Source organism: Aspergillus pseudoviridinutans (assembly GCF_018340605.1).
Source record: "Aspergillus pseudoviridinutans IFM 55266 DNA, scaffold_2, whole genome shotgun sequence".
Classification (NCBI taxonomy): Eukaryota; Fungi; Ascomycota; class Eurotiomycetes; order Eurotiales; family Aspergillaceae; genus Aspergillus; species Aspergillus pseudoviridinutans.
The window spans coordinates 1,543,616-1,555,898 of NW_025091282.1; the positions used below are offsets into that span (position 1 = coordinate 1,543,616).

The 12,283-nt window shown below is 53.1% G+C and overlaps 5 protein-coding genes across 5 annotated transcripts; 1 reads left to right on the forward strand and 4 right to left on the reverse strand.

Moving 5' to 3' along the window:
• Nucleotides 1-202: 202 nt before the first annotated feature.
• On the forward strand, nucleotides 203-1,629 carry kat1 (putative 3-ketoacyl-CoA ketothiolase (Kat1); the record flags this gene model as incomplete). Its single annotated transcript, XM_043298582.1, has 4 exons — nucleotides 203-273; nucleotides 327-507; nucleotides 564-1,140; nucleotides 1,202-1,629. 4 exons carry the CDS (start codon nucleotides 203-205, stop codon nucleotides 1,627-1,629), a joined length of 1,257 nt encoding a protein of 418 aa, XP_043154517.1.
• A 112-nt stretch (nucleotides 1,630-1,741) lies between these two features.
• On the reverse strand, nucleotides 1,742-2,776 carry Asppvi_002601 (putative zinc metalloproteinase; the record flags this gene model as incomplete). The annotated part of the gene is made up of 1 exon (XM_043298583.1): nucleotides 1,742-2,776. The coding sequence occupies one exon, from the start codon at nucleotides 2,774-2,776 to the stop codon at nucleotides 1,742-1,744; it is 1,035 nt and encodes a 344-aa protein (XP_043154518.1).
• Nucleotides 2,777-3,423: 647 nt separating this feature from the next.
• Asppvi_002602 (putative mannosylphosphate transferase (Mnn4)) lies at nucleotides 3,424-4,458 on the reverse strand (the record flags this gene model as incomplete). Its single annotated transcript, XM_043298584.1, has 3 exons — nucleotides 3,424-3,520; nucleotides 3,575-4,002; nucleotides 4,066-4,458. The coding sequence occupies 3 exons, from the start codon at nucleotides 4,456-4,458 to the stop codon at nucleotides 3,424-3,426; spliced, it is 918 nt and encodes a 305-aa protein (XP_043154519.1).
• A 1,716-nt stretch (nucleotides 4,459-6,174) lies between these two features.
• On the reverse strand, nucleotides 6,175-8,002 carry Asppvi_002603 (MDR family MFS transporter; the record flags this gene model as incomplete). The annotated part of the gene is made up of 4 exons (XM_043298585.1): nucleotides 6,175-7,225; nucleotides 7,283-7,412; nucleotides 7,465-7,624; nucleotides 7,691-8,002. The coding sequence occupies 4 exons, from the start codon at nucleotides 8,000-8,002 to the stop codon at nucleotides 6,175-6,177; spliced, it is 1,653 nt and encodes a 550-aa protein (XP_043154520.1).
• Nucleotides 8,003-9,671: 1,669 nt separating this feature from the next.
• Nucleotides 9,672-12,030, reverse strand: hsp88 (Hsp70 chaperone Hsp88; the record flags this gene model as incomplete). The annotated part of the gene is made up of 4 exons (XM_043298586.1): nucleotides 9,672-9,971; nucleotides 10,037-11,771; nucleotides 11,838-11,869; nucleotides 11,956-12,030. The coding sequence occupies 4 exons, from the start codon at nucleotides 12,028-12,030 to the stop codon at nucleotides 9,672-9,674; spliced, it is 2,142 nt and encodes a 713-aa protein (XP_043154521.1).
• Between the last annotated feature and the right edge of the window lie 253 nt (nucleotides 12,031-12,283).

Here is a 12,283-nt window from a genome sequence, read left to right on the forward strand (position 1 = left end):
GTCTTGACTTCTGAATATATACCCCGTAAGTCATACTTGATCTGCCCCGAGTCTACCCATTAGAGCTCCGCATACTTGAGCTTTCCCCGCAGACAGGTGATTAATGATCGCCTTGATCCTTTCTTTGCCACTCACCTATTGTGCTCTATAAAATTCATCCAACCGTCAACTCACGCTTACAGCCCATAGAATCACCGTCACAATGGCCGCAGATCGCCTAAGCTCACTTCTGAACCACCTCCGCCCCTCCGGAGGGAGCGGAGTCTCCGCCATGTATGCTTCATCCCTGGCCCAACCGCGGATCATCACATACTGACCAACGCCAGCACGCAGAAGAACCCCGATGACGTTGTCATCACCCTCGCGCTGCGGACGCCGCTTACCAAGGCCGCCAAGGGCGGCTTCAAGGACACCGACCTGGACTACATGATCTACGCTCTACTGAAGGAGGTAGTGCAGAAGTCCAAAATGGACCCTGCGGTCATCGAGGACGTCTGTCTGGGCAATGTACGTTTTCCACTTTGTTCCACTTGTACGMGGGAACTCCCACTGACGGATATCAGGTCAACGACGGCAAAGCGGCCTACCTCGTGCGGGCGGCGGCCCTCGCCGCGGGGATTCCCCACACAGCCGGCGCATCCTCAGTCAACCGGTTCTGCTCCTCGGGTCTCAAGGCGGTGCAAGACATCGCGAACCAGATCCAGCTGGGCGCGATCGACGTGGGCGTCGCGGTCGGCGCGGAGCTGATGTCTGCGGGCGGCGACCGGCTCCCGCGGCCGTTCAACGAGGAGGTGCTGAAGAACCAGGAGGCGGCGGACTGCATGCAGCCCATGGGCCAGACGTCGGAGAACGTGGGCGCGGACTTCAACATCTCGCGCGAGATGCAGGATACGTACGCGGCGGAGTCGTTCCGGAGGGCCGAGGCGGCGCAGAAGGCGGGCTGGTTCGACGATGAGATCGTCCCTATCACGACTAAGGTGAAGGATCCCAAGACTGGGGAGGTCAAGACCGTGACTCTTACCCGCGACGAGGGCATTCGGTACGGTACCACCGTTGAGGCACTGAACAAGATCCGCCCTGCTTTCCCGCAGTTTGGAAACCGGACGACGGGCGGTAATGCCAGTCAGGTTACTGATGGAGGTAAGCCTTGCATCACCCTTCCACTGCATCTCATGTCGATTGTACTGATGAAATTTGCCAGCTGCTGCTATCCTGCTCATGCGCCGCTCCAAGGCCATCGAGCTCAACCAGCCCATCCTGGCCAAGTTCTGCGGCGCGACTGTCGCCGGTGTGCCGCCCCGCGTGATGGGCATCGGGCCCACTGCAGCGATCCCCAAGTTGCTGTCCAAGTTCAACCTCAGCAAGGAGGATATTGACATCTACGAGATCAACGAGGCCTTTGCCTCGATGGCCGTGTATTGCCTGAAGAACCTCGGTCTGGACCATGCCAAGGTCAACCCCCGCGGTGGTGCGATTGCGCTCGGCCACCCGTTGGGCGCGACAGGTGCCCGTCAGATCTGCACGATCCTCAGCGAAGCGCGGCGGACGAAGAGCAAGGTCCTGGTTACGAGTATGTGCATCGGTACTGGCCAGGGAATGGCTGGTTTGTTTGTGAACGAGCAGATTTAATGTATATATATCTATTCACAATCGTTCCAAATGAAATGCAAAATGCAAGGGTATTAAATAATCGTCACATCATGCCATGTCGTCGGTCCATCTTGAAGGAAACTTCAATATATTATCCCCTCCCTGTGCCCTCTCCTCTCTCCTTCTCCCTCTCCCGCTCTCTCCGCATCCTCTCCTCCGCCGCGCGAGCTATAATCTCCCGTCGACTCTCCACACCACCGCTCTCATCCCTCAAGCCCCCCAGCACAAACTCACCCCCAGTCCACCCCCTCTCATCCACCGCGGTCACATCTTTCTCTCGCTCCCAATCCCCAGGGTTATAGAACTCCTCGTCCGTCAACCTCCTCCCCCCATGCTTCCAATCCGCCCGCTCAACCTCCTTCTCGATCTGCGCCGTCAAATCCCAGAAATCCCGATCATGCTCGCTGAACACACAGTGCGCCAGCTCATGGCACAGCGTTTTGCGAATCGTCCGATAATCGCGGTATCCGTCGTAAGCATCCGTGCGCAGCCGCAGCTCGATCACCTCGCCTTTATTGCGGTTCAGGCCGAGCGTCCGGGACTCGCTCGTCGTGTGCTCGGCCGGATCCATCTCCGTCAGCAGCGGGACGGAGAAGCGGTGCTTTGCCATGGCCGCGCGGATGCCCGGGTCGTCGCGCAGGCGGGCCAGGAACTCCAGCGACCGCGACGGGTTGGGCAGGTATGAGAGCGGGAGGAGCCGGTGGAAGGTGTAGGTGTTGCTGCCCCCGCTTGAGAGAGTATGGATGCCGCCTGCTGAGCTGGGGGCGGGCCGCCGGGAGCGGTGTTTTGCTGCGGCGGCGGCGCGGGCTTCGAGGCGCTGGCGGGTTTCGGCTGTCTGGGCGTTCAGGGACTCGATTTCCTGGGCTGGGGTGCCGAGGAGGGTGAGTTTGAATTTGGGGGAGGTGAGTGGGAGAAGGGTTGAGAGCGGGGTCGGCGCGAAGGGGTGCTTTTGCATGCCTGGTTTCGGGGCGATGAGGAGTTTCTGGTTCTCGATGGGGATGTTGAGGGTTTGGGCGATGGTCGAGGAGAGGTCTTGGAGGGTTGCGTCTGGCGGGAGGGTGAAGGTGTGTGGCTTGCCATGGTGGTGGACCGTTAGGGTCATATCTGACGTTGTTGAGTCGGCCATGTTGTAGCTCTTCTAGTCAAGATGAGACTGATCTGGGTAAAATGAAAGTAGTAAAAGGAACGAATGCAAAATTGGAGTTGAATAATATACGCTGGAGGCAACACTTCGATTACGTTCCACGGCGATTGCGTTTGTCAGCGCGGAGATAAGAGATAAGCCGATCGGATCACATGACTTTGGATGCTTGACCCCTGAGGCAGTAAACAGTGCCCCCTGAGCTCGTGGGATTAGCGCAATCTAATCCACTTTAACTGGCGCACTAGTGTCTGAAGTTGATCACTATGCTGTTTTTGGTAATCTTGGTATTTTGAGAATGATTGTGTGGGGTACCCCTGGAGTATTCACGTGTGAATGCAATGGCTTCTGGAGTATTTGTGAGGCAGGGCTATGCAACGAACGAGGTGACGCTGAACGCGTCTGGGCTATGTACAAGATGTTCGATATAGAATACAGCGAAGGAAAAGGTCAAAGAACACCGAAACACCAGCCCATCTGCTAGAGGTAAATCCCGAAAAGCATGCAGAACTCCTCGCCAGATCAGCGCGCAAATGCTATATGTGCAAATGAAGATCTATGTCCACAGTATGTGACGATTATGGCCGTATCTGGCATAACTCGGTATGTTTTTAAGGGGAATGATGTCGCAATCATCGCCTCTCATATTGGCGATCGTCGTCGAGCTTGTCTTTGGCGATTTCGTCGTTATCGGAAACCCATTGTTCCAGGTCAGGATACCATGTATGACTGTACCAATTAGTCATGCGTTCCAGGTGTGAAGAAATTCACGAGAATGCTCACTTGTGGTACTTGGTCATTGTCAACGCTTCCTGGGTATATTCTCCGATTAAGACAGAATCGTAGTCGAAGGGGATTTTGGCTAGCACGCCTTCAAAAGTCGTCTTGCGCAGGGGATAGATATCCCCTATCTGATACTTGTGGTCGTTTTTGTCCTGCCACAGAGTGGGTTTCTCCGGCTCCAACCTACTCAGTCCTGTGATGTCAATGTAGAGACCCGTCTGCCTGTCGATCCACCGCGCATCGATAATGTTGAGTCCCTGACCCCGTTCGCGCTGTCGAGCCCAGGGGTTGATGTCGAGGAGGTAGCTCCGCTCCACGTCGGAGTCGGCAGCCGTGTAGTGGACGACGGTTTGGTTGAAGTTGTCAGCCAAGTGCAGCAGGGTGGTATCCAGCACTTGTGTATCAATATCCCAGTCCCAGGGTAGCATCTACACATGTCGCCAGCGTTAGCTATCAGTCCCTGAAGCTCCTATGCCGAACAAGTAAAGTACCTTGCCATTCCACCACCACCCCAGTAATGTCCCATGCGCAATCCAAGTCTCCATGCCATGCTCATTGAAAAAGTTGAGATAAGAGCGAATCATATGCGTCAGAGTTTCGGAGCGCTCCTCGTCCGGGACAGGCTCGTTGAAGAAGCGCGTATCGTAGTGGCCCAGGGTATCGTCATTGCCTGGTTCATGGAAGTACTTGAACTCTTGCGAATTGTTCAGGCCGTACTTCTCCGACAGGGGATCATATTCAGGTTTGTGAGTGATGATCTTGCCATGGTTGACATGTTCTTGGTTGCTCTTGCTGCTGTCCTTGTCGGAGGAAGAAACGGGAGACGCTACGGCCGCTGCTAATAGTATCACAAGAATGCTGAGCCGTAAAATCAAAGTGATCATGTCTGCCGTGAATCAACGAGTATCGAAGTGGTCCAGAAGGGGTATATGTGGCCGGTGGATGTCACGTCTCTGTTCGCATACTGGATTCTCTTGCGCCACTGGATATTGCTCGACAGTGACTGGTTCAGAATAATCTCCAGTCAAATGATGAATATACAGCTGTGCAATTGAGAGAAAATGGAAACTGGCGTGATCGCGTACCCTGAATTAGTACAATTAGACTGCAGTGCCTACGGTTGCCAAGTGTAGTGATAGTATATGAGACTGTGACAATTAATGCAATAAGATTAGATTAGATAGAGAATAAGGAATTAGAGCGAGAGCAGAAAGAGAGACTAATAAAAAAAAATAGGCGAGGACAATCAGATTAATAGTCAACTAGAGACTAAAGAGTATGAAGAATTGCAATGGTCCAGTCATTCCTCAGTGGTTGATCCGACAAGTCCGCCGGCCATTGCTCTTTTTCCAAGATTCTTCCAAGACGGGGCCCAAGGGGAGATCGATCCACTGATGCCGGAGTAGGACAGTTGGTGATAGGGGTGACGAGGCCAGGAGTGACGGTGGGATGAGAGAGTATTCCGTGGTTGAAGAAGTGAATGTAGCGGAGCCTTACATCATAAGGGACTGAACTATAAACAACCATCAGAAGAAGACGTCAGGAGTAGTAGGAGAAGGGAAACCTCGTTCGTAGTTCGTACTCGTACTCGGGATGCGATCATCAGATGGACTAGGTAGACACCACCAAAGCTCTTGCAGAACGGACGACAACGATGTGATTTGATGAGGACCCGTGGATGATCCCCATCTCCCAAGGCTCTTGACTCCCTCGTCGTCGCGTGCCAATTTCCCGGTTTCGTTCGGTCCACTTGGCACTGTCCTCCTACGACAACAATACAACTACTCCATACTCCTGCGTAATAGGTTGAAAGACGACCATAATGCATCAGAACGTCTCCTGAGAATCTACAGAGTCTAATTCTCTGTTACTGTGTATCCTGACCCTGAACATGAGTCGAAATATCCATCCCTGGCTGCGGCGTGGGACGGACGAAATTACTGCCAAGGGACTAGACCAGAACCAGTATCAGCCATCGAAATCGGCAGTCTCGGCATTCTTATTTGCCTGAATCATGTACCTCCAGCCACCAGCTATCATCCCTGCGATCCTTGAATAATAATCCTCATAATATCACCTCGCCCTTCAATCACCCATCTCACATCTAGAAAGCTACATCGCCTGTCAATTCTACTCTGCTATTCATTGTTGTTACATCCATATTCCAGTGAAAATTTAATACAACAGCCAAGACCGACTCCACCTCTTGGGCACGCTGGATGGAGTTGTCGGGCTGTCTAAGGCTCTGGGCACTGGGCAGTCGGAGTACAAATTCTCGGCAGAATAGTTGCCATTTTATCCAGGCAGCACAATGCACGGCATGCATAGCCTTATGCACTAACTTTGCAGCATAAACTATTTACAACTGGGACTCCGGAGTCTCCGGAGCTGATTTCTGGAACGGAGCAGTTGAGTGGAGTAGACATTAGTATAATATGAATAGAAGTGCATAATTAAGTACATATCATGAATCGGGTCGTTAGTTAAAAAGAAGCCCATCCGCCCATTCCCGCCAGTTTCTAACAATCCGGATCTATGCTGGTTTTTGCGTGAAGAATGAAGAACGAAGAACGAAGAGCGAAAAACGGATGATGACCACTTTAAATGGCAGCCACCACAACATCCTTCTTCTCCCCATTATTCGCCTTGACGCTCTTCCACTCCATCAACAAGCTGACCGCAAATGCGACCACTACCAGCGCCAAACTGACACGATATGAATCCCGCAATCCACTCATGTAGGCCTTGATCACGCCCATGAGCTGGTCCGACTGGTTCAATCCAGCCAGCACGTGTCTCATCTCGGTGGCGCCCGCCTTGACAATCACCGTCGGGTCAACAGCAGGAGCATACTTGCCCAGCCCGGTGATCAGGCCGTTCTGGAAAACGGACTGCGCCACCGCGATGAACAGCGCGCCGCCCAGCGTCTGGAAGAACATGACCGCCGCCGTGCCGAGGGGAATATCCTCAGCCGGTAGGACGGTCTGGACGGCCGTCATGGGAATCTGGAACCCGGCGCCGACGCCGGCGCCCAGGACGATCTGGTAGCCGATCCACTTGCCCGTGGAGATGTCGATCTCGTACATGGTGATGAGACCGGCTCCGATGGCGGCGATGGCCGTGCTACCGATCAGGAAGGGCGTGTAGTAGCCCGCGGCGGTGACGGCGCCGCCCATGACCACCGAGGACACGACGGTGGCCAGCATCAGGGGCAGGAGTTGGATGCCGGACTTCATGGCCGAGGAATCCTTGACGCTCTGGAAGAAGATGGGCAGATAGTAGACGAGGACGAAGAAGGCACCACCGAAGAACAGAGCATAGAGCGTGGCGGAGAGGACAGAGCGGTTCTTGAACATGCGCGGGGGCAGGGTGGCCTTGTCAGCCATCTTGACCTGCGAGAATGCAAAGAGGATAGCCATGAGGCCGAAGCCGACGAACAGGCCGATGATCCGCGAGTTGTTCCAGGGGTACTTGTTTCCTCCCCACTGCAAGGCGAGCAAGAGGCAGATGATGGCGGGGATGAGGAGACTGGCGCCGATGAGGTCCAGCTGCTGGATCCGTTCGAGGATGGGAGTGCCGGAGAACTCGTTCTTGTCGGGGAGTCGGAGAACAAACAGGATGACGGCGAGCGAGATACCTCCAATGGGAAGACTGCTGCGGTCAGTATTTTCTTCTGCCAGGGTGGAAAGGGCATGCGGCGCCACTCACTTGATATAGAAGCACCATCGCCATGAAACACCATCGGTGAACGCACCGCCGAGCAAGGGTCCGGCAATCGAAGCAATACCCCAGACCATGCCAAACATACCGAAAACAAGAGGTCTCTTAGGCAATGGGACTATCCAGAGTCAGATTGGCGTTGTTCCAAGACCATACGCAGAATGACCTACCAGTCACTGAGATGATGACCATGGCTCCAGAGAAGATACCCGCAACACCGATACCCGCAATGGCTCGGCCAACGATCAAAACGGTACTCGACGGGGCTACAGCGCAGATGAGGGATCCTATTTCGAAGATGAAGACAGCTATCAAGAAAGCCCATTTGACCTATACAGTTTCACCCATTAGCAACGACCCAGCAGTCAGCACATCCAGCACGGGGGGAAAACCAACACTAAAGATCTTATAGACGCGACCGTATGACGGTTGCAGCGCAGTCGACGTGAGGAAGTAGGCACTGCCATACCAGGCAATGTCTTCAATACTCTTGAACTGATCGGTGATCTTGGGGATGGCGACTCCGATAATGGTCTGGTCGAGGGCTACCAGGAAGACAGCGAGATACAGACCGAGGATGATGACGACGACTTTGGAGAGTGGAGGGTATTCGTTCTCATGTTCGGTTTCGGTTTCCTTGACGTCCAGTTTTTCCTTCGGGAAGTTCTCGACGTCGACGTCCGTGACGCTGGACGCTGACGCTGTCATTCTGATTCGTCTGTTGCTGAAGTATCTATGTCGGGATGTGATGAGTAAGATAAGATGTACCGGCGCAAGGTGATCCCTTCAAGCAAGAAAAGAGACTGCCAGGAGTTCTGTGTTATGTTCACCTCAATTGAGAAAACTGACAATACTACACAGGGTCCCTTCTTGAGATATTATATAAGAATTTTCTCTTTCTCTCCTCCAGTTACTCCGTAATTACGGGCTAGATCGGGGGACGGAGGAATAGGACTACCCACGTCAGAGGATTTTTTTTTAGGAGGCTCATGCCCTCCATGACCATAACGTTAATCCCCTATACGAAAAAAATAAGCCACTCCTGGATCCTCTTTACCCTGACGGGATATTCTGCCATCGGACATCGGCCGCAGATAATGCCGATTGCAGTCAGCATTACCAAATTTCCGACGTTGTGTACCATGACTTTCCTGGCGCAGGTCCCAAATACGAGGGTGAGCCCGGAAAAAAACAGCCAATGATCGGGTCGGCCAAACTCGGCGCCAGATCGATGACCAATGAGGCTTTGCGCCATGAGTCACAGCTGGGTATCATTACCTTATTCGTTACTGGGTTGTTTTAAATTTGCATCTCAAAGAAAATGAAAAGTTGAATTGATTCATGGATTGAGTGACTTGAGTAAGTGGTTCTGTTTGTTGTTCAACCTCAGGAGAGGGAGAGTGGGAGACAGGAGATTCTGGAATCATCCGGTAGCTAAGAGTAGGTGGTCTACGCTCAATGGATTCAGGTTTCAGTCTGTTGCAAGTCATAATGATGTGGGCATGCTGGATCCTAATTGGCTAATACAACAGTATCCTGTGTTGCTATCAGATCTAGGCTACAAGGCATGAGTCACCAGCCACTAACAATAAATGGAACCTGCTCAGCTTTGAGCTTTTATCCAGGTATCCCACGGTAACTGTGCTACTAGTATGATTCAGCCTGTACTAGAAAACTCCACCAGCACAGTCCAAGCTCCTTGACTCCATATGGCGGAGTCAACGGACTTAACTACCGACTCGCCGTTAACGAGCTGAATATGACCGTGACGGCTCGTCATGCTTGAAACACCCGCCAAGACCCTTGCGTTCGGAAAGGTGCGATGAGTCGGTCCGCCGGATTTTAGCAATCCAGATTGGCTTGCCGGCTTGACGCGATTCCGTGAGAAGCTAACCTCATCGGAAAAAAGAGACGAGAACACGAGATCGACCCGGCGAAGGTCAAGTGATATGCCACGTCAAGTCGGGAGGATAGAAGTATTACGTTGTACGTGGTTACATCAGACGCTGGACTCGAAGAAAACAAGAGAACAATTTGGCTGCCTGAACTCTATTCACGCTTCATATATCTAAGTCTTTTGTCGTGTGCTCTTTTCCATGAATCATAATCTGATATGGCGACAGTCATGCGAGCCACAGCTTCAATTCAGCCGCTCGCATGTAGGTGTCAGTGCCAAAAGATGATTAGGTAGGTTGTGAAAAACAATACCACCAAGACAACATTCTACAGTATAAAAGTAACAGAGAAGATATAACAAGGTCACAAGAGAAGAGAATCATGTATCGGATGTATTGCTTCACCGTTTCATGGCCATTGTCATCAGGCTTTATATGCGAGGGTCGTACTCATTGATATCGAAAGGGTAAAAGACTTTTCTTCACTGCTTCTCCTCGCCCTCGGCGGGGGCCTTCTCGCCTTCTGCGGGTGCATCCTTCATCTCCTCATCAGGCTTGGTCTCCTCCGCCTTCTTGGCCTCTTCCTCAGCCTTGCGCTTGGCCTCCTCTTCGGCGCGCTTCTTGGCGGCCTCTTCCTCCTGGGCCTTCAGGATAGCCTGGCGCTCGGCGTCGAGCTTCTCCTTGTACCGCTGGACGATGGGACCGGCGATGAAGCGGATCTCATCCAGCTTGGCAACGTAGACGGACTTGGTAGTGTCTTCGCCCTCCTCGTAGAGCCAATCCTATGTAGAGCGTCAGCTTCGGGTTCCTTTGCGTACTGTAATGAAATCGTGAACGTTGTACTCACCTCCATGTCGGTCAGCTTGGCACGCAGCTTGTCCTTCTCCTCCTCGTTGGCAAACTCGGCATAGATGCCGTCGATCTTGTCACGGAGCTCGTAAATGGTCGACTCGAGCTCGTTCTTCTTCTCGTCGGTCTCGGCGATCAACTTGTCCTCCATGTACATAGCGTTCTCACGCTCGATCCAGGTCTCCTTGACGGTCTGGTCAACGCCGGTGGTGCCGGTGGAGATGGGCAGGTCACCCTTGCGAACCTGCTTCTTGACCTTGCGCGTCTTCTTGGGCTGCTCGCCCTCGGGAGCGTCAGTGTCCATCTTATCCTCGTCAACGGGCTCCTCAACCTCCACATCCTCAACGTAGTAACCAGACTCGACGTTCAGGATACCGTGCAGGTTCAGTCTAGCCTTGAGCTTGCAGATCATAAAGTCGTCGTTGGCATCAGCCTTGACACCCTTGACGGAGAAGCGGCCAATCCAAGGGTTGATCTTGCCAGGAAGCATGTCGGGCTTAGCATAACGAGCCTCCAAATCGAAAGGCTGCTTGCGGTAGAATGTGAGGATCTTGGTCGAAGGCATGACGTTGCCACGGTTGAAGACAGTGAGGCTAGTGTCCTCGTCGGGGATGTCGGCCGACTGCTCCCAGGTGAACTCGATGGGGTAGTTGACAATGTCGTGCACGGAGAAGTCACGGACACGGAAGACGGGAGAGAGGATGGCACAGCTGAAGGCGCAACCACGAGCAATGGCCTCGTCCTGGTTGAGGGTGAAGGACAGGGTCTTGCCGAAAAACTTGGTGATGGCGTCCTTGATAGCAGGGACACGGGTGCAGCCACCAACCATCTCGATCGCGTCAATGTCCTCGGGCTTGAGCTTGGCCTCAGCCAGAACCTCCTCAATGGGGGCGGTGACACGCTCAAGCAGAGGCTTGACCATGGTTTCGAGCTCCTCACGCTTGACGATGGAACGGACATCAACGTCTTCCATGAGTGACTCGATGCTCATAGGGGCAGCAGGGTTGGCAGAGAGAACCTTCTTCATCTTCTCGGCCGCGGCAAGGGTACGGGCGTAGGCCTTAGGGTTGGAACGGACGTCAATCTTGAACTTCTCTTTGAATTCATCGGCGAAGTGCTCGGTGAGGGCTCTGTCGAAATCACGACCACCAAAGTGACGATCGTAGGCGGTGGCCTTGACGTTGAGCTCACCCTTTCTGAACTCAACAATGGAGGCGGTGTAGTCGCTGTGACCGATATCAACGAACATCACTCTGCGGGGCTTCTCCTCGGGACCGGGGAGATCAAGCTTGGTGATACCGTAGCCGAGGGCGGTAGCAGTGGTGTCGTTGATGAGTCTCAGAACCTTGAGACCGGCAATCTCACCGGCGTCGATCATGGCGCGGCGCTGAGCATCTGTGAACCAAGCGGGAACGCTGATTGTGACGTCGGAGACAGGGAGCTTCAGCTCCTTCGATGTGATGTCTCTGATCTTGGTGAGGTACATGGCAGCCAGCTGTGTCGCCGAGAACTTCTCCTTCTTGCCCAGGTAGCTCACTTCAACACCAGCCTGACCGTTTACATCACAGATAGCCGCTGAGGTGTACTTCTGCTCAACTTCCACGTCGGGGTCGTTGAATGAACGGCCGATGAGACGCTTGAGATTGCCGACCGTGTTCTTCAGGTTGGACATTTCTTGTGTCTTTGCGCCCTCGCCAATGTTTCTGCTTCTGGCGCCGAATCCGACCAGAGTCCTACATTGAAAATATAGTCAGCACTACGATCTGAGGGCAGAGATCTGATGGAAAGTTTGCACATACGGAGTAGATCTGTTGGAGACTTCATTGGTGATCTGTGGATAGACAATAGCGTTAGCGCGAGCTGCTCCAGCAATTGATTCAAAATCTGAACAAATGGAGCTGAGGGGCATATACGCACAATATCAATACCCTTGTTCCGTGCAACACCAACCTTGGTGCTCTGGGCACCGAAATCGATACCGACGACACTCATTGTGTGGATAAATTAGGCGATGAATATGAATCGGACCGTAAGAAAAGGGGGTATGGTGCGGGGGAGGTGTTGAGGGGAGGACGTTGTCTATATTGAGGTTGGAGGGAAACGTTGGAAGATCCTAAGAAAAGAGCGAAGAGGGGAGAATTTGCAACAGCGCCACTGCTATCAGGGCGCGGTGATAAGCGGATGAGCTGTGGCTAGGGCCAAACGTGGGTTCTTCTGTGTCGTCAAGCGGTCAGTCAGAATTTTT